The sequence below is a fragment of the Haemaphysalis longicornis genome, unplaced genomic scaffold (assembly GCF_048455015.1).
Source record: "Haemaphysalis longicornis isolate Haplotype H1 unplaced genomic scaffold, Haemaphysalis longicornis Haplotype H1 scaffold_2, whole genome shotgun sequence".
NCBI classification, from domain to species: domain Eukaryota; kingdom Metazoa; phylum Arthropoda; class Arachnida; order Ixodida; family Ixodidae; genus Haemaphysalis; species Haemaphysalis longicornis.
In genome coordinates this window covers 78,019,251-78,041,104 of record NW_027526295.1, presented here as the reverse complement: position 1 = coordinate 78,041,104, position 21,854 = coordinate 78,019,251, and the positions used below count along the sequence as shown (strand labels likewise).

Genomic DNA, 21,854 nt, shown 5'->3' with positions numbered 1-21,854 from the left:
AAAATGGGGAGCACCGGGCGGACATCGGACGCATACAGAACGCTGCAGAGCCCCCATGGCCCCTCCACTCTGTCCCGCGCCCCGGGAGGAGAAGGGCACAGTACGCTCCCTGGGAGAGGGGAGGGGGAGGAACCACCGTGCCGAACCTGGCTTCGCGTTTGCAGAGCCGACGGTCAACCGGGCCGCCACCAACACCCCATTACCCTCAGAGTAGGCCTAAAAAAGGGGTGAACATAAGTATGACAACCACCCACACAAGAAAAAGAAAGAAAGAAAAAAGAAAGAAGAAAAACTGCACACATGTTCTCAGACATATTCCGCATGCATGGTCCACCCCAGACACTGTGCTCACTCAATGTGAGGTTCTGAGTTTGTTAGCCGACGACGACACTCAGTACTGCTAAAAAAGAAAGAAAGAAGGTTGCTTGATTTCGCCAGGAATCTGAGGTATCAATTAAGATGCGAAGTTATTTCAGTTAGTTCCTTTAGGCACGAAAGGCTTCCTGGGGTCTCGTTGATTCCATGTGTGAGGTATTGGAATTTGTAGATGGAAAAGGATTGGTGTCCTGATCAAGGTTATTTCGGAAGCCTGATTGGACCTGCACTACCTTGATGTGTTCGAAGCTCTGGTTGAGATGTCGGACGTGCCGTGAAAGTGGTAGATTTGGTTTAGAAGCCACGTCTGCCCTGTGATTGTTAAACCGCAATGGGAATGCTGTTCCTGTTTGACCAATGTAATCCATGCTGCAGGTGTTGCACCGAAGTCTGTATACCACGTTGCTCAAGTCACAATTAAATTTTATTTTTGATATGCACAAATTCGGAACAGCTTGACTTTACCTTTTTGGTTGGCACAATGTGAGGACAAACCTTGCAGCGTGGTTTACCACAAGGTAGGCAACCCAGTGCGTTGTCTGGTGGGCCTGTCTTAGCCATTACTATTAAGTCGCGAAAGTTTTTTCTCGTCGGTACACAACTCTGGGTGGTCTTTCAAAAATTGTTGACTAAAAATTGCTCTATTTTATCATGTTGAAATGTTTGTTAAGTATTTTGTTCACTCGAGGAGCCATTGCTGGGTAGGTCAGTACAAGGTTGGTCTGAGATGCGCTGTGAGTTTGGTGTAGGCTCGGCCCCGATAGAGCTGCAGTGCGATCGCGGCTTCAGCCTCTTTCTATTGCATCGTCAACGACATCTGCAGGGTAGTTCTGATCCAGAAGGGTGGTTTTGAGTTCTTGCGTATGCCTGTCAGAGTCAGAGCCGTTGGAGCACATTTTTTGGTTTCGGTTGGCCTGAGAGTATGGAATGCTGGTCTTACAGGGCCGGGGGTGGCTGCTATGAAAATGGAGGTATCTCTGACGGTCCGTTGGCTTCCTGTATAGTGTTGTGGAAAGGCGGTTGTTTTCCATAGACACGGTAACATCTAGGAAATAATGACCTGGTCAGATATCTCATGGTTGAAACTGATTCAAGAGTGAACTGCATTAAAATTCTCGATAAAACTTACGGGGTTCGTTTTTCCGGAGCTACACACAAGAAATATATCGTCCAGAAGCCTTCTGTAAAACAATGGCTTAATAGGGCAGTCCTCCAGAAATTGCATTTCCAATGACACCATGAAAATGCTTGCATAATGTGGGGCCAATTTGGTTCCCATTGCTGTTCTATTGAATTGAATGTAATGCTTTTTGTGAAAGTCGAAGTTATTGCGACTCAATACTAGGCCGAGACGGGCAGAAAGTGTATCCTTATCGATGCCTACCGAGGGCTCCTTGTTTTCGAATGTTGCAACGGTGGCCGCTATGCCATCTTGATGTGGGATATTGGAATAGAGTGAGCAAGCATCCACGGTTGCGACAACGCTTCCCGGTGGAGTTTTTAGGTTTGATATTTCGCGAAGAAAGTGATCGGTATCGTTAATGTAGGAAGGAAAGGTTGCTGGAATGTTGCAAATGAGGTAGTTAATAAAGTTGAAAATTTCTTCCGTTGCAGTGTCGTTGCCTGATGCTATGGGGCGGCCAGGATGGTTCGCCTTGTGTATTTTGGGGAGCAGGTAAAAACACCCGGCTACTGCGTATTTGGGCGACATGGCTCTCATCATAGCAGGAGGTATCTATTTGCGTGTGAACAGTAACGCCAGTGTTTCCTTGATTTCGTTTTGAATTTCCGGTTTAGGATCAGTAAGGACTTCTTTGTAAAGGTTAGCTTCACTCACCTGGCGGAACCGTTCCAGAATGTAGACAGCTTTGTCCAGGACCATTATTCACCAGCCTTGTCCGCCGGCTTGGTCACGATTTCTCTAATATTTCGCAGGGCCTCGAGGGCTCTTTGCTCCTCGCTACACAGGTTATCGCGGAAGGGCCGGTGTTTAGAATACTCTTTAACTATGTCTTTTTGTACCGCGGATTTGTAAAGGTTCAAATGCTAATCCCTTCGTTCGTTTGGTGTCCAAGATTTGTCCGTTAACATGGTCACGCTGTTTTGCCTCCCCCCCCCCATATCGTGTTCATGAAAGTACTCCCTTAAGCGCAAATTTCGGGAAAACACATCAAGGTCCTTGTACAGTTGAAATTCATCGAATTTACCAGAGGTTGGACAAAACGTTACACCTTTAGAAAGTAGGGTTATTTAAGGCCCTGAAAGCGTTTTGCAGGAGGGGTTAACCACGTTGGTTGGTCGTGTTCTGACCTTTTCATCCAGAGGGAAGAGATTAACCACGTTAGTTGGTTCTGATTTTACCTTTTCAGCGATGGGTGAGATATTACCCATGCTGGTTGGGTTTTGCCCTTTTCAGCGACGGGTGCACACTAAACGCAAGCAGCTTCCTGGGCGCATGGGGGCTACAAGTGACGTAATTGGGCGAGGTCCACGCTATCCCGTTGTAACTTTTTCTGTTTCCTCTGGGAAATATCGTTTTTCTTGAGCCTCATATGTGTTCACTGCCTCTATTTCTGATTGAGGAAGCTCAGCCTGACGGCACTGCAGGCACTCCTCATACTTCATCTCCATAGCCCGGCGTCTGCTGTGCTCAACCACTATATTAGTAAGTCGGAGAGAGGCGTCAGATAGTGTTTCCTCCGACATTTTTTTCCTCGTGATCGTTAAATGTCATGGAGTTTGTGCACCCCACACTAAGACCCTTTAGTGCTACTTGAGATGAAATACACGCCGACAAATGGGAAGCATGAAGTTCGAAGTGTATCGTCTTATCAATTTATTTTGTAATCGAAAGAAATTCGGGGACCGTTTCTGTTTGGGGCGGGCCATACCTGTTTGTGCCGGCAGTCACTCGGACACGGGGGGTCCATGAGAGGTGGGTAGGATAATGGGAGGGGGGTAGGAGGTAGGATAACTTTTTTTATTGAATCCTACATGGAGTTTTGAAAAAGAGTTATGCCAAGATACTATGAGTAAACTATTCACCAGTAGTGGGCGCCAACATCACTACTCTTGACTAAAGTGATGTCGTCACGCTTCTTTCGGTAAACACTGCGTAAGTCTATATTTAAAATGTGAACTTTTTGCAGGCGTTTCTTCTATACATGCACCCGGAATCGTTCTCTTGATGAATGCCCCCAAAAAAGTAGAGCACCTCTACTCGCCTTGGAAACCGCCCTTCAGAAGACGTCTGACGCGCTGTGCCAGAATGATGCATCCCTTTTCAAAGGTAAGATTCCTTGCACAATGCCATTGCAGGGAGTGGGTATTTATTAACCACGTTGCTGATAGATTACGTGTCGTATTTTTCTCTGATGCATTCATTAAAGAGGGATTCATAAGTTTGTATAGAACGCCAGTTCTCAACACACAGCTTCCCATTTTTTTAAAGATTTCATGGACAGCTGCAAAATTCGAAACCATTTCCGTCGGCATTTCGATGTCAAAGGTGCGCTGCCGCGACCAACATGGGCAGTACGAACTGTGGAAATGGAGTGTTTAAGAGGGAAGGCTGAGTAGTTCAATGGTTTCGGTGGTTGCTGTTGTAGCGCCGCCATTCACATCGCGAGACGAATACGAGGGACTGCTGTAGTCATTTCGGCCGCCAGAACTGGCGTTTGGTAGTTTCTGCTTTCAGGCTGTTTAAATTGACTGCATTTAATCAAACGGACAAATGATAAAAAGTGTGTTTAAGCGAAACGTTCCGCCTCGCATTATTAATGTTTCTACGTGAAAATGCCCTGTAAAACAGGCACCTTTCACTGACGATGACGATGATCGTGGATAAAGCCTTGAAAAATTAAAGCGCTTTCCTGCGACGCTTGGCCACAGCTTCGTTAGGCCCCCTCCTTTAGCGGTTAATGTGCAGCAGGTGGATGACATGCGACCGTGTGACGTATCCACCTCTAATTCCATGTTCTAAGGTGGGCGTCGACAGCCGTTACCTATATCTCGACGTGCGAAGAGAAGGACGTTGCTGGGCACACCGTAAAGCTGACAGCCGCAGCACCTTAGGTTTAACATGGAACTTTTACGCTTAGTACGTTAGTGCTAACGTCACGTTTACGTGTTCAACACCATGAACCAGCACCCGTTGGAAAAATTGTTCACTGTACGTCAAGTAGCAGGTGCACTCTTAGGCAAAAGGGGCGAAAAAGTCGTCTTCTGGGGGAGTAGGAAGTGACTATGTCACAATCTCTGCACCATTTCGGGACTAAATACGGGAGGACGAACGGTTAGTCCGCCACCCAGTTGGTCCGTCCCGATACTGCATTGAACTAACTGAAGAAAGGGAGTCGCACCTCCTCCCCCTCAAGAAAAAAGAAAACAAACGTAAAAAAACAGTTGCAGGAGGGTTCAAACCACCGACAACTAGATGAACCGAACACGTTACCTCGAGGTCAGGCGGCCTGGCAGGGGATTTGGTAGAAAATATCTATTCAAGAGTGACGCGTGCAGTACTTTGGCAAACGCGACGATTTATTGCGGCTGGTGCCCGAAGTGGCTTGAATGCACCATTGTATGAATGAATAACGCCACTCTGACATCCGTGTGGGCGGCCCATCGGTATGCAACACATTCTTTTGAATGGGCACGGTTTAACGTTATTCTCTGCAATATTACTGAAGAGGCAACGTGCCAACGGCTGCACTTATCTTTATTTGTCAAAAAGGCAGAATAACTGTTCTCGGGCACTCGTGGTACAAGAGTTAGTATCCCGACGGATTGAATCAACAAAATATTTATGGCACTAAGACATATTATTTCCTTAGTTTCAAGTTCAACGTGCCCAGCATTTCAGTTTTGTAAGAAGCGTTTGGCTTCAAGTGGCACAAGGTTCATTCATATAGCCATAACGTTTAGTGTCTTATTATATATCCTACAAGTGCCATCTCAAATGGATAAAAGAATATGTATTATGATATATTATCTTAGTGGACTCGATAGTTTCATCACTTCTTAGGTACAGAGTGGTGTTCAGTCGCTTCTAATTTTATGCGCTAGCAATGCACGTGCTTCATAGTAAAAAGTAGGCACTAAAGACCACAATTTGTGTTGTGTTTTTATGTCTACACGGGTCCGCCCATCTTCAACCGAAATTTCTTTCTTGTCTCCTTGGCGCAGATACGATCCTGCCAGCGACCTGCTTCAGCTGGGGCAAGTTTACCAGCTGCCTTAATGAAATGGACATTAGAATACCTTACTTCGCCTGGTTACACAACTTGACACAAGAAAGCTTGGAGTAAGATACCTTTTTTTGTTTTGTTATCCTCTTGTCACGGGCATTTTTTCTTGTGAGCGGCGGGTGGCGAAATAGTTATTTCAAGAACTTCCTTTTAGTTACTGTTTCAGACAGGCACTCCTTTCTGTTACAGTGTTTTCCTATTACGAACGAAAATAGACTCGAAGTTAATCTAAAATGGTACGTGGATCTTAGCCACCGTGTTCTTCCTTTCGCTGAAAAGGGAAACCTTCTTTGCTTGGCCAATTGTTACTTGGTTTTTCACCACAATGACTGTGTGACCGCACGAATTTGTGAACCTCATATTACTCTTTTTTTCGTAAACAATTATCCTCTAAACTTACTTCAGCAGTCATATAACAAAACACACTGCAGTGGACCCTTGCGGGTAGCATACTAGTTTATAAAACCATTGTAAGCAAACAACTACCACGCGTTTTCAGCCCTTCCAGTTGTGCAACTGATTGATGAAGTTAGGACAATCGACAATTCATTTTCTTTCAAAAGTAACAAATGAATACCGAGGGTCTGTTACATTCTCCTCCGGGCTTAAGTAATGATAAAAAACCAAAGCCGTTCCACTCAATGTGAAAGCTTTGGGAAACAGTGATTCGCCATAAGGGCATGTATCGCCGTCAGCCTCTCAGTGCTACCACCCAACCAAAATTCAAATTTCCCACCTTCGCAGTGCTTGCCCGCCTCCTGCATGAAACTGCACCAGCAGGAGTTCTGTTCTGTTTGTTCTTGCTTTTCCTCCCCAACGTGCCGGCGTTGAAATGTCTCTTTTTTACGCTTAATGTTGTAAGAACAAACCCAGCAAGCGTCTCTAACCTAATGAAGGCGGGCGCTGCCGGTTAATTTACCTATATTTTGCCTCAAGGGTACCTACGGTTTTCTTCTCCCGCTAAATAACTAGGAGATGCTTGACAAGCGGCCTCGGTTCGCGAGTTTTGAACTATTATCACTATAATAACCCGCTTAGCTCTCGAAGCCTCTGTGTTCCGCCGCGACGACAGCCAATGCTACGGAACGCCGTGTGGCTTTACTTGGGTACAGCGAGCGAGCTAGGACGACAAGGCGCGATTGTAAAGTGCGCTGCTCTTGACAGAGATGCACAAGGAGAGGAAGCGGAAATATAGTTCCAGGCGACGCATACAACAGAAGATAACCTAGCGTTCTTGAACACAATGTCAGCACCGTTGTTCGGAAGCAATGTCACAGAACATTCCCACTTCATGTACTTGCCAGCTGAATCTCATTAATATGGACACGATTATTGCAGTCAGTGGAGCTTTCCGTCAGATGCAATGTGAGCTCTTCTACCGCACTTTCATGCAGGGGTGTCAACTACCCCCTGATTACTGGATTGGCCGAACCTGGCTTGTTTGAGAACAGCCATTTAAGGAATAAATCCGGTTGTGCGAGACTTTCATTTTGTAGCAGGATCCAAGATCGCACAGACGTTAAGTATTATTGCTAGACTTTATTATGTGTGTCCTAAAACTGCCATGTAAATATATTTGAGGCCGCGATCACAGAAAGCAACAGTCATCATTCTATTCGACTTAGGGACGAGGATTAGCGTTAATGGAAATAAATTGGGTCCTAGACACAACCTCAAAAGGGGTATGATCTTCATTCCGGTGCCAGATTTTTAGCCTTCATAAGACATCTCAGATACTGTGAACCAAATCCATCGTAACTGAAAACATTTTCAAATTCAGTGCAAGTGAAATTTTCCGCAGGCCGCCGAGAAATGTTTGACGCGTGCATGAGAAAAGCTCACTTGTGGCAGAACTTACTTGTGTACTGCTGCTGCTTCATGTTTACGCACGTAACGTAATGTTGGTGCCAAAAATGGCGTGAAAACACAGTACATGGAGTAGCTTGCGCATTCCTTATAATCGTCCGCGAGGCAGCACCGTACGTCGTGCAGAGCGCCGTGATTCGTGTATGCCAGATTTAGACTATGCTCCTTCTACAGAATGGTCATCTATTCAATTGCCGGTGAGGCAGCGCCCTTGGGAGCCGGTTGAGAATGATGAACAACATGGCAGAGAAATAGTGTGGTGTTTTAATATGAAGGCAGTGAATGGCATATTCAATGCAAAAGGCGGCGTCTACTTAAAGGCTGTTGGAGGAATTGGAAACGTGGAAAATGCACCCACGCGGCAGCGAAGACTCGCACGCTTTGACGTTAGCCGAATAAAAACATTATGTAAAGCGATGAAACCACTGCTAGGCACTGCATGGGTCTCCGCCGAAGCACGTGGAAAGCAGGAAGTCCGGATTCGGCTGTGAGTGTGTTGATCGATGGCAGCGGCTCGTCAAATCAAGCATTTGCCGCACTGACCACACACCAAGGCGCAAGAATTGCAGCTCAAAAGCGCAAGGAACATTCTGAGGCGTACAAACTTTGATAGCTCTTCCGCGTTTCGTGTCTCGGAAAAACTGCTTGAAGAGCGCTTCTTTTCGGTGGGGCTTCCTTATGGAGGCGGGGTGTTTCAACAACAAGCAGGCTACTGGTCTTGCATGAATAACGATTCGAAACTTTTGGCCAGACGGCGCGATCTTCTAGCTTAAATTGCACTGTGAAAAGTAATGAAATAAATATACAGGACCTATTTTGCGTTCACATGGACTACATACTGCTATGGTCCTAACAGTCTGGTTAATTCCTTAGAGAGCTAACTGGACACATAAAAGCTTACATTGTTCTCTTTTGAGGCCCCGGCCCCAACCTATCGCAAGGACTGTGAGAGAATTGTTTGGCTTCAGTTACCTTCCCACCTCGGTTTTGGCTAGCTTCACTCCGGAAAACACATGCTTAGAGAGTGCACGAAACAGGAGGCGTTAATATTTAAAAGGGCCTTCCACCCTTGGGAAAGAAACCAATTCTGCCGATAGTGTTCTGTTTTACGGCCGGGGTGCTCCATAGGCTCCAGAATAACAAGAAGTACATGATACCGGGCAAGGCAAGCTTCATTAGCAACGTTCATGGGCGAACACCACGTGCTCACAGTGAGTTTCGCACGTTGTGTTTAGCAGGTGTGGGAAACCATTGTTCAAAGAAGCCTTTCCCACGCAGTCTGATTACTCCATAAAGAATTCTGAAAGGCAAGCGCCTGCCTGCAACAATTCCTTCAGTTCATATGATGAATACAACCACGTAGAAATAGATTTAAAAACATGGCTACAATAGTTGAAGTGGCCTTCACACGTGGAGAAGAATTTCTTCAAAGTTCTACAGTGAACTTACCCCATAACGAAGTGTACCGTATCAAGAGGGGTTCTTGTACACGTGTAGGGTGTATGTAGTGAACCAGATATGTGGCCACCAAAAGTACGAATCTATTAGTTAAAACAAGACAAAAAGTAGAAATCGCCTTAGCTGGAAAGGCAAACTAATTCAAGATAATAATAAATGATTGAAATACTGGAAAGCGTATTTTAAAACTGGCGACAATCTCCGCCTGAGAAAGACGTTGCCCCCTACTAGCAAACTATAAGGTACTTTCCAACGAGTTCAATACAACCTCCTAACCTTTCACCAGACCAATATTTGAAAGCGGCAATAGCGACCTTCATCTGTGTAAACGCTTCTGGGGAAGCTGAAGCGAATATGACGCACGCTCTCCAGATGGCGTTTCGTACCACGGGCACTTGTAAGTACAAAGAAAGTTACATCTTGCATCTCCGGCTATGGTCCTTAAATGCAAACTATTCTTTAGATCGGAGTAATTTGCCTGAGAGTCTGAGAGCCAGTATTTCAACGAGGCTTTGGCACCTGCATTAGGCACAGAGGTGAGAGTGCCAGCGTACGTGTGTGTCAGTTCAGGCAGCGAGAGAACAACGAACAGGGCCTATCAAGAAGTAGAATTGCAGCACAGCTGTGTTACATGAGTGAAACGTAAGCGCAAACAGACACGGGCGAAAAGGGGAAACGACACCAGCGCTTACTATCGACTGAAAGGTTTATTAAAACCGAATACACGTTTATACCACACCAAGACCTAACACACCTAACACACCACACCAAGACCGTCGCACATGCGTATAGCGGTACATGAGCACAACCACCCCATTTCCTTCTCCTCTTTTTCTTTCTCTCGTCTTCTACCCCCTGTGCTTAAGAAGTTGCACTCCTTTATCTAGAATACTCAGCGACAGGTGATTTAAACAATCACAAGCCCTAACCCGGATATGGAAGACTTCAGAACTTTTTCTGGTAGCACGGTCGCTGTGCTTAAAAACAACTTGCGTGTCTGTGAAGCATGGCTAACAACCGTAGTCTGAACAGTGCAGCGCCAGGTGTGTGTAGGGCCTTCCTTTTAAGGAGGAATGGTGCTCCCTCAAACGTACATTGAGACAGCGGCCTGTACGGCCGATGTACACCCGGCCCCCGGACATTGGAATGCAGTACACAACATTGGTCATACACGGAACAAATTGGAGTCTCTTTTATCAAACAGCCACGTCGGGGAATATTGTCTCGGAATCGAGCCTCTTGCTGACCATGCTGCATAATCTGCCTAGCTTGTTCCTGGCCGAGAAAACCACCTAAACGCCGAGTCTGTCAGTCGAGTTCTTAAGGCGATGCGACAGCGCATCTAAATAGGGTATGACCGCCACTTTTTTACTCTGGTCGGTATCTGTTATGTGATGTGAGAAACCTTTCAACTGCTTCACAAGACGCAGACAGATCGCCTGGAGCATGGATAGGGGAAAGCCAGCGTTCTCCAGACGAAGTATTCACGTATTGAAACTTTGTTGCGCCATATGATAACAGGACTTGTTGAGTGGGCATTTGAGGCACGTGTGGGCTATCCCGTACTTAAATGAAAAGAAGTAAAGTTCAAGAGCGGCTTGCTACAACGGGGCGCGTACATCCAGCATGTATGACGCCGCGAGAAACGGAGCTCGAGGTCAAGAAATTGGAAAGGGCAGTCAGCAGGAACCTCGGCCGTGAACTTCAAACCTTTACCTTTCGCCTTCAAGGCATCAAGAAGAGCACACTCGAAGGTCTCAAGTTGTACGTTGCAGCTGAGGACCAAAAAATCGTCCACATAACGGAAAACCTTAGCGGCAACACACTGTAAAGCAAGCTGCACATCACAGTCAACCTCGGCCACAAAAATGTTGCTCAGGACTGGAGAAACCTTAGACGCAATGCACACACCCGACATTTGTACGTGTACCTTATTTTGAAACCCCACACCAGTACTCTGCATGTAAAAGATGAGCAGCTCCAAAGACGTCCAGGGAGCAAGGGAGGAAGCCATTGTCTAGGAAAAGCCAATATACTTCCATTGTGTACAGGGAACCGTGCTCAAAAAAGCCACCTCCTAGCCTCGCTACGTAGTCTTCGTCTTCTTCGTCTTAGTGCCTGCTTAGCTGGCTGCGAGCTTCTTCGTCTTCCATGCAAGTTCCAACATCTTCCCGCCCCACAAGCGTTCGTGTATGCGGGATAAGACAAATCGATGAAGGTACTGTCCGAGTCCTTGCAATGGTGTTTCGTACATTCATGCCCAGCCGGTGTCTCAGGTACGTTTTTTTTCTCATCTTCGGCCAACTCTTTCTTCGTGACTGCCTTTTTTCTTACTTTTTCCCTGTGTTTTCTTTTGATACCTGTTTCAGGTGTCTGATCGCAGTCATATCCGCCTTTGAAGTTCCGAATGGGCAAAGACTCAGGATGTAGTTTTCTTGACATCTTGCATTTGCACCCGATGCCCGCTTGAAATCGCGAACGTTGATATCTTGCTCTGTGTGAATCTTCTCAGCACCACGCTGTCCAGGTTTCTTCACTTTGTGAACACGTGTGGTGGCTTGCTTCGTCGTACATGCGATCATGCCGACGATAGCATTGTCATCTGGCGTATTTCCTGGAATATGGGATGCGTAGTCTGCAGCAGGGGCGAAGTGGACATAAAGGTGTATGGTTATCGAGGAATCCGAGTCTTTATGGGCAGCGCGTTGGAACAGTTCGTTCCTTGTAGCACTGATATCATGTGGTAGTAACCCCTGCACTAATATCTCGGTCGTAAGTCTCGCTCCGTCAACGTACTCCTGTCGCAGACACACATCCAGAACATGGTCGCGCTTCGGTCTCAGTGATGACTCGTCGTTGTCCTGTGTAGTTCCTTGCACTTTTGGCGGTAGCACACCAGCATCTGGATTTACTTCTTCCGTCTTCAGAAAATCCTCCTAGATACAGTCTGCACCTGCATACTTTGTATCCGCAGGATGGTCTCAAGCACTTCAGGCGCGTAGGCTTCGCCGGTAATGCCTTCGGCAGCCGGTTCGTCGTCCACAATGTTCGCTTCGGGCAGGGATGTGGTGGACGGGGATTGCGATGATTTCATTTTATTCTGGGTATCATTCGGTGCCTGATGTGGTGTATCCAGTATTACGGCGTCTTCGTTTCTGGGCGAGGGAGGCACCGTTGTCTGGGGTCTTGTCACAGCCGAGTGGTCATTAAAACATGAACATGTTATGGTTGTGGCTGGTGATGCAAGAGTGCTTGATGGTTCTTGTGGTTCATGAGCGATTACCGAAATGCCCCTCCATGTCATCGAAGCCGTTGGCTTCCTGCAGGTTTCGGTTCCCTCCTCAGGCTCGTCACCCTCGCTTGTAGGACTCCATTCATAATGCGGCAGGTGTTGCCTTCTGTCCTCTTTGGCGAGAGGTCGCTCCTGAGGGGCAAGGGCTTCTCGTCCATAAAGCCTTTTTCTAGGTAACAAAAAATTCTGCATGCTTCTCTGACCAAATCTATAGCGTCGTCGGGTTGGCCATCGACACTGGTTCCGCATGCAACGGCATCCAGCTTCTCGGTGATTGCAGCAAGCCAGTCGGCACTGTGCTGGAGCCTTGCTAACGAAATTGCGGCCTCGACATCTTTGTTGTGCTCTATTGGCCGCGAGGCCCACCACTGGAGAGGCCGGCGCTGCGATCGTTTTGACGTCACTTGTAGGATCACCGCTCCTACCTTGCTGCGTAGTTGGCTTGCAGCGCGTGACACTTCGCTTAGGAAGCGCGTTCTAAAAGTATTTTCATGTTAATTTCCTTCGTTTGAAATTAATTCTCAGTGCGTCAAGTGCAGTTCGACCTAATAGTGACTGTATAACCGTATCAACTGTGGTAGATTATCCGCAAACACCATGAGCGTGGTGGTGTATTACGCATGCGACCGAAGCGTAAGCAGCGGCTTGTTTCCCCAATCAACAATGTGGACTACGACGATCGCCGAGTGAAGTTTCGAGATTTCCCTTGTTTGCAAGAACTGTATAAAGCAGGAAATCGTGAAGCGTTAACTGCTCGCAGAAGCACATGCACCCGCCGTGCCTGCCCGCACAGCCGACGGTGCGGCTCGAACTGACGCAGGTCGCGGCAGCAACAACTTGTCGCCGCTTTTTAAAATCACACAAGTCGCGGAAAAATAGTTCCGCATTGGTGAAAGTGGATGTTAGTGTGATGAAAAATTCTGATAGGTAGTGTCATCAGCTGTGGTTTTCAAAGCGATGCTCAAATATCTGCCGCGATTTACGCCGACCGGCTACGGAGGTTGGTCCCGGCAGCGCCGGCCCGTTCACGCACGGTGCGGCGAGCGGCCGAAGGATGGCTATGCTTGCGCGCAAGAGTCGGCCGAGGCCGTGTAGGTACCTTGATCGTCGATCGCTTCAACGGAAATCACCGCGCTTACAGAGTTCCCAGTGCGGTGAAACGTTCTGTTAGGGACTGTCACTCGCAACTCTAACGGCGATGAAACATCTGCTGCGACGCCAAGCCTGAAGTTCCCAACATCCGATTACGTGCATCCGAAGCCGGCTGCGAGCTGTTGGCGAAGGCCCTTCCGTCGCGCACGCGCGTGTTGCGTTTGGGTTCCTCTAACTTCTTGGGGGCCCCCAACGCTCGGTTCTCCTATTCTAAATATCCCCATTACCCGAAATCATTAACGACGTGTTTCGCCTCGTACGCAGCCTCGCCTTCTGTGAGCAGTCGTGAGTTTCAAAATTGATGCTTGAGAAATGCCGGCTTACTGTAAACATACAAAACACGCTGAAATTATAAATTACCACGCTGAGCACCTAATGAAAACTAAATATAGCCTTGTCCGAACCCGCTCGAAGGCGTTAAAAACTCGCGTTCATACCGTTCATACATTGCGGACAAGTAGCGAAAAGTAAACATCAGCCGTGCAGAGTACAAGCTACGGCAGAAATCGTTAATCAAATCCGGGCATGACTATAAAAACATCGTAGGGGAAATAGGCACTGACTAAGCCAAACTGCAGACCATAACAATACTTTTAAGCATGTGCGGCGAAGCAATCTGATCACCGTTCTCGCGTCATTCATTTACCAGGCAATACGAGCAGTTCGCGCACTGAGATCATAAGCGAGCGCCGCGTTTCCGTCGCTGTTACAAGGTGTTTGCTTGCACACACATGTCCCGTCACAAGTATTTCATAATGAATTTACAGCGTACTTTTCTCGGCATCAGTTGCATCGTCCTTGGCGTTAGCTGGCTGCGTATGTAAGAGATGTGGGTCGCGATGGTAGCAACTACCTAAACGCGGCGGTGTCGCCGGGAACAAGCGAGTCGCTGATTGCTTGCCCAAATTATTTGGTTTACAGACAACTTTTTAGTAATTTGCATCAAATCCACAAGGAGCGGGCGAGACGGTGGCTACAACAAAAAAAAACACGCTTCCGCATACGCACGGGAAATGTGGTGTAGCAGACGACAACACGATTCGGCGTCCTACAAGTGACGTCACTCGTAGGTGGCGCCACAGTATGTCCTCGAGGCCAATAGTAGGCGTTATCTCGGCAATAGGCTTCCCATTGAATTCGGGAGGCTGTTGGGGGAAATGCGGAGCCGGTTCCGCTGTCTCGACGCCTTCTTCTCGCTTCGGGGTGAGGATGGCGGTCGAAAAATTGAATTCCGCTGCATGGCTGACCTCGTCGAGTCGCTTGACGTCCTGGGTTTCGGCACCATGTGGAGAACGTGCAGGGAGGCAAAGGAGGAGGCCGTCGTCTAGGAAAAGCCAATATATTTACATTATGTACAGGGAACCGTTCTCAAAGCAGCCATCTCGTCGCCTCGCTTGGTCGTCTTCGTCTTCTTCGTCTGAGTGCCTGTTGAGCTGGGTGCGAGCTCCCTCGTCTTCCATGAAAGTTCCAACACTTATCATCAAACCCCACACCAGGGGCCCTATTCTCGACTGAACAACTTGCCGTGAATTCTGGCAATTTTCCAGAAGTCTTTTCTGATTGGCTTTCAATTTTGGTCACGTGCTTCCGGTTTACAAAGAGGTTGTGTGTGCTGTCATTTTGACGTTTCATGACGTTTACGGGCACCAGTTCTAAAGTTTGCCTTATTTCTCTTTACTGAAAGCGCCTAATTCTTGGCCGGCAGTGAAAAACTAGACCAAATGCACCAGACATGACAACGTAAGACTGTCTTTGGTATTCAACAACAATACTGCTTGTAATACACACCCTCTCTGTGATTGGCTGAGAAGGTGTGACGTAATTTAAACAGTTGGCGCGAACGATTACGCCCCACAATGTCAACTTCAGTCTGCGTAAAAGTGACTCAATGTTACGTAACAGCTTGAAAATGGCGGCTGTTTTTGTTGCAAAATAAAACCAAAATAGGACAAAAACTTGCCCCCGCTTTCCGATACGCGAAATGTCCGGCAATGCGCAGCAGGCGCAGTTTCGCATGACGCGCGGTTTAAAGCATGTTGTCTGTTAAGAAATAATAGTTTCGACTGTTTCCGAGTCAGCACTCACTGAGCATACAAATAACGTTCCGTTGTTGGCTTTTATGTTTGGGAATAAAATAAAAATTATTTGTTTGCCGTAACGCCAAAATAAAAGGGCGGTACTTGCCTTTCCACGACAGAGAACCCAACGCATGGCATTTGTCCACACCCTTCCAAGTAAGCTGCTGGGTCACATGATCGAACTCAAGAGAAAAATAACAACGAAAAGTGACTCTTGTTTATTACAGCGCTGATTCAAATGGATCTTGTCGAATGGGTTGAATCGGTGACATCGGTGAGCTCCGCGGTTATCAGGCGTAGCGCTTTGCTGCTCTTATGTGTCACACAAGCGATGATCGCCGCCGACTATTTCTGTGATCACGACGTAAACTTGTAACAGAGCAGCAGACGATAGTGTGGCGGCATGGGAAGGTGATAACGCAACAAAGCTTGCATTTAAGCAGAGAGCCCAACTATGTTACTAAAAGCGATTCAAAGAACTAAATAGATACGGTAAAAATTGTGTAATGTTCTTTAGCTCTCCATCCGGCTTTCGCTCACTTTCGAATCAACGTTACTCGATCGCCTGCTGGTGTTGACGCCAATTTTGACCTGCAGAAATACGTTTTAAAGACGAGAGTCTTTCTTGGGCAACTTAAACCGAGAAAATTTGGTCTGTCTGTATGTCTGTCTGTCCGTGACCCGATTCAGCCGGCCGGCCAAAGTAAACTTGATATTGCGCAAAATTCTTATATATTCGCAACCAAACGTAAACGCCTAAGCCTGGTTAATGTGTTTATACTTCTCAACTTTGCTGAACAAGTACAAGACATTACGCAAATATAAGACAGGAAATTAGTACACAAGGGGTATTTACAGTGCTCCCTTATAAAAAAATTCATGCATTCTTGGTTTTTCGATAGCAAAGGATATTCTACATCTATAGCAGAAAACCGCGGCCTCCTGGCGGCATATGAAAAATCACGCGGCAGCAGAAACGAAAGGTTCCACCAGCTAGGGTCCACGTTCTGCTTGGAACGCACGTGGAGCACGGCCACGCGAGTCTATAAACCTTGTAGTCGGCCATCTCGATTCACGCGCGTCTCCGCCGTACTGCAGCGCTGGCATCCAGGAACCCGGCCTGTAGCAGTGGAACGCGGTAAATTCAAATCGCCTTGCGCTAACCTTTAGTGTGTTTACCTTGGTATGAGCGCGACTGTACCAGAACGGCATGAGAGGTGAGCGGGAAAGCAAAAGGGGGCATTTTCTTGGCAAATGTCTACAAAGACTATCGTCTTTTGGCGACATTTGCAACAAAAGGAGCAGATACGCGGCCAATTTTTTTCTTGTTAGCCTCACCTACCGTCTTAATTTTTATAGTACACGCCAAGAGTTTTTATATCTTTCTTGCGCGATATCGGGAACCTTGATTGCGATCTTTATGCGCGAATTGTGAAAAACAGTGCATGTCGTCATAGCTATAGGTGCAGCACGTCACTCTTTGCTTACATCGTGCTAGAGCAAAGAAAAACATGGCGAATAGCCGGCAATTTGTGGAGTCGAGAAATTAAGGCGCTAGTACACTGAAGTAGAAACTGAGCAGCTCCAAAAACGCCGCCACTGGGATTCCCCTACGATTCGCAAAGCCCAGCTCATCATTGTCGTTTGTTATGCAATCTCTAGTACGTCGGATCAGCACATCATGAGGCAGGAAGTAAAACAGGTCCTCAACGTCCACGCTAATTCCCGACACGTTCAAGCAATCAACAGAAGACAGATACTCCACCACCGCCACAGGATTTCCTGCAGAAAACCAATCAATGATGGTCAAAGATTCTAAATGCTTCTGTAAGAAACCAGAAACAGCCACCTGCCATGACCCTCGCTCTGAAACGATAGAACGGAAGGGTAACCCCGGCTTGTGGGATTTTGCTGCACAAAACAGCTTCAACTTCTGTTCCTTCTCCTTCGTAATAGCCGTGGCTAGGCCATCCAGATTCTAGGAAGTAGACATGTCCAGGGCCTGGTGCCCGGCTAGTAACCCACTGGCAAGTATCTCTTCGAAATTCTTCCGTACCGCTGCCACTGCCCTTTCTGCGAACGTGGTCTGCTCAAGGACAACAAAATGGCCTTCCTTAACTGACTCGGGTAGACGGCCGCCTTGAGCTACCAAAACACTACAGACCGAGTTTAATGAAGCCTCCCTTGTAACGGCAGTGCCGCGCATGGCAACCGCGTCAACACTTTCACTGACTTGAAACTTGAACTTCACTTCTTTTCTACGAACGGGATAGCCCACACGTGCCTCAAATCAGCAGTTAACAAGTTCTGTTATCATTTAGCGCAGTAGAGCTTCAATGCGCGAATAGTTCGGCTGGAGAACGCTGGCTATCCCCTCTCCGTGCTCTAGGCGATCTGTCAGGGTATTATGGAGCAGTTGACAGGGTTTGCACATCACATAACAGATACCAGCCAGAGTAAACAAGTGGTGGTCATCCCCGATGTACATGCCCTGTAGCATCGCCTTAACAAGACGAATAAGGGATTCTGGTTTTAGGTGGTTTTCTTGGCCAGGAACAAGCTAGGCAGATTATGCAGCATTGTGAGCAACAGGTCCGATTCCGGAGACAATATTCCCCGACGTGGCACTTTGATAAAACATAGACTCCAATTTGTTCGGTGTATGACCAATGTTGTGTACTGCGTTCCAATGTCCTGTGGCCAGGTGTACGTCGGCCATACCGGCCGCTGTGTTAATATACGCTTGAGGGGGCACCATTCCTTCTTGAAAGAAAGGCCCTACACACACCTGGCGCTCACTGGCCAGACTGCGATTTCCATGCTTCACATACACGAAAGTTGTTTTTAAGCACAGAGACCGCAATACCAGAGAAATTGCTGAAGCCTTTCATATCCGGATTATGGGTTCTGAGTGTATAAGTCACCCGTCGCCGAGTATTCTAGATAAAGAGGTGAAACTTCTTAAGAAGGGGTAGAAGACAAGGGGAAAAAAAGAGGACAAGAAAATGGGGCGATTGTCCTAATGTACCACAATACGCATGTGCGATGGTCACATGAGCTTGATTGTCAGGTCTTGTTTTGGTATATGTGTTTTCGACTGTAATAAATCTTTCAGTTGATAGTAAGGGCTGGTGTCGTTTCCCTTTCTCGTCCCAGTGTCTGTTTGCGCTTAAGCCTTTCTCATGAATGTTCACAAACTAGCTCGTCTCTCCATTTCGTACAATTATGATACGTGACAAGAAAGGGAGGGCTTCGAGACAGATACGGATAGGCAGAACATGCTTCGAGTTGAAACACAGGGAACATTCAAATGGTGCTCTCTTTAATGTTTTACGCCATTAAAGACAACTTAAAGGCGCAAGTTTCGTAATTTGCATTACGATCACCGCAGTGCCATCAAAGCCGATATTTCCACGTGCATCAGAAGAAGCCGTAAAGACACAGCGGAGTGCAAAGCAGCTGACTTCGGGCCAGTGAACAAGGTACTCGACATTTTCTTCGGTCAATCTGCTAGCGGAAGTGGACTGACTGCACCAGCCTCCATTTTGACGGCATTGGTCTCCGTGGTTTTGTCGTTAGCCCTTTCACAATGACAGAAGCACATTTGCAGCAGGAGCGAATCTTCCAGTAACGCCGACCTCACTGAAATTGTGTGTGCCAGAGACTGCAGCCTTGCTTTAGGAAACAGAATTATGTGAAAATTCCACCTATGTGGGATTTCGGGAGCACGCCTAGCTCCGAAGTATGCTAATTGGGGGAACTAAGCCATAGTTTTCGAAGACCACTTTATGCCCATTTAGGGGATTTATTTCGCGGTCATAACCTCCTTATGTCAGGCTTGAAATGGTAAGAATACCTTTCAGGCAGTCATGGCTACAATATGATTGTTTGAAGAGTACTCTTTCTTGAAAAGCCTCCTTCTTGAAAAGGTATTCTTGCTTGAAAAGCCTACGGAGGATTGGCTACCTAAAGAATTTTCTTATGTTTCCTGTTTGCACATGGATAGGAAAGACAGGCGCACACATTTTTATGGGAACAGAGAATTTTGTACGGGTGTTTACGATACACAACACTATTGAAAGAGAGCTGTATCCACACCCCCTGTTCATTTGTTGTCTGCTGTTGCCTAGAGTACTGGGGTAACGGACTAAACCTAGGAATGTGAGTTGATTTGCGTTTGCAAGGGGGAATTATTGTTATAAAAGGGAGCAATAATTATTGATCACACTGTAAATGACGTATGCGGGTAAATCTCGTATGATGAGTAATATGGCAAGCCTGCATTTCATAATATGAGGCTTCAGTTATCGCCCGAGAGAAAACTGTGTAATTGCTGCTCTATACAAGTATATTTTGCCTCAGTGACTAAATGTATACAAATATTTTGCTTTTGTGTGCTTTGCAGCGTCAAATTATTATCTGAACTGGAGTGGTTAAATTTGAATGGTCTGTAGTTTTGATGTATACAAGTGTGAATAAATGTTGTTTATCTTGAATTTTGATGTATAAAAATGTGAACCAAATGTTTATTCTGAACCTCTCTTGACGTTAACTTGTCTTGTTTGTTTGCGTAATGTTTGGGTGGCAAAAAATAACTATGTGTTGAAAGGGAATGGGGTGCCCTTTTTTTATTTGACTGTGGTCCGGTTTAGGCCAGTGGGGCACCGTCAGACTAGTCTTCTGGTCTCCAAACTTTTAAGTGAGTGAATATCCCACTGTTTGGCCATTAGTAGTAAGGTAGGCGGATAAAACGATTCCCCTTAAAACGTCATCAATTTCGACCTTCTCGATGGCAAATCGCAGCAATAATTGTGCTGAAAACTTTGGTTGGAATCGTGAAAAATTATGTTTCAATGTTGGTAATACTTGAAACATTCCAGGGCAAGATTTTGAAGCTGGGAGTAGGTGGCAAATATGGTGCTATGTTAGGGGTGTACGGTAGCTATCCTGGGCAGCAGGGTTGGCCTTGGTGGCGAACGTTACCCACCAGAAGCATGCTGGGGTTAATAGTGTTGACTTCTACATTTCGGAAGCCGCCGTTATCTTGCTTGGCGATGCCGATCGAAGTTTGCCTACACGAAAAGCACCCTTAGTAAAGGCCATTATCGGCGTTCGAAAATAGACGTGAAGTCATTGACAGCACCCATATGCAATTCGTTGCCAGCACAGCATCTTCAGATAAATCCGAAAATAACGGTTCCTTCCCCCGCCACACAGAAATTGGTAGCAGCAAACAGATAACAAAAAAAACATGGTCTTACTCCCAGTCCTGTGTTCTCCACATGGAGCCATTAAGTCGAGCTGAGGAATAGTTATGTCATGTGCACTAATGCAGTTTTGGAGGTCGGCGAATCTCCACAACGGCCGTGACACAATCACATCTGCGCCAAGAAGTTTAGAAAAAAATTTCCTTGGAGGTAAAGCGTAAACAGTGGTCTAGGGGGCACCCCAGAATTACACGTAGATATTACAAGGAAACAGAAAATGCGTCTTTTAGTGGCTACTACAACCGAAAGAACTCGTACATTGCAAACGGTAAAACCCAGAAATGCCTGAACACAATTATGTGCGTACGCAGTGATAAAATCATCTGGTCTGCTAAGCAAAGATAATAATACAGAAATTCTTTCGTCTCTATCAGATGGTACTTTTGCAATATCTCATAAGACACGGCAAGATATCCATATAAAGGTCGTGCCCATTCTTCGGTGCAACCTTTGCACTGCGAATGGGGCAATGTGCACTGCGAATGGCGCAATGTGCACTGCGAAAGGCCTTTTTCCCACGTTCACAGTGCACATTCATGTGCCGTGCTAGGGACTCGCCAGCGTTCTTATTCCAGTTTCGTAGCACTTCGTTCGGAATGGCTGTATCAAGGACTAGGTTAAAACGTGCCAGCTGGAGCACTGCCGGTTTGCGCGAATTTCCCACAAAGTTGCAGGGGAGGCCGCACGACCCTGGTGGTTCGCCATAAAAACAACACGTCTTAACATTGGACGCATCTTTTTCAGAGTTTCTGTGTGGATGGTGCCCCTTGCTTCCTGCTGCCTGAGGGGGCGACCTATGATTTTGTTTTTTGTCTCGAGTATGGCAACAGCACTTCTGGCGAGTGATTTGTCACCTCTCGTTTCTGCAATAAAGTCTTTCTCGGAACATCCAAATGCGTGAAGCAGAACACACATGTTGTGCCTTATGTGGTCTTGCTGCCTTCCGGGTAAAGGAGGCAGTGGAAAATATTCAGTTTCCAGAATACCAATATTTTAATCTTTGCTATGGCATGCACTATATTAGTTTTGCCCCATGCCATGTTACTGGTAGCTTTGAATGTCCCGATTAAGGCATTGCAGTGCATCGCAATAAATTCCGAATTTTTGTTTCTGAAGTAAA

General features: G+C 46.7%; 1 protein-coding gene across 1 annotated transcript in view; it reads left to right on the top strand.

The window, feature by feature from the left end:
- The window catches only part of LOC144169007 (uncharacterized), a 49,281-nt gene extending 27,666 nt beyond the window's left edge, over nucleotides 1-21,615 (top strand). The window contains exons 3-6 of the mRNA XM_077698007.1: nucleotides 3,525-3,664; nucleotides 5,560-5,677; nucleotides 18,859-18,949; nucleotides 21,479-21,615. Coding sequence (XP_077554133.1) covers nucleotides 3,525-3,664; nucleotides 5,560-5,677; nucleotides 18,859-18,949; nucleotides 21,479-21,580 — 451 coding nt within the window. The 3' untranslated portion in view covers nucleotides 21,581-21,615. The remainder of the gene's footprint in view (nucleotides 1-3,524; nucleotides 3,665-5,559; nucleotides 5,678-18,858; nucleotides 18,950-21,478) is intronic.
- Nucleotides 21,616-21,854: the final 239 nt, after the last annotated feature.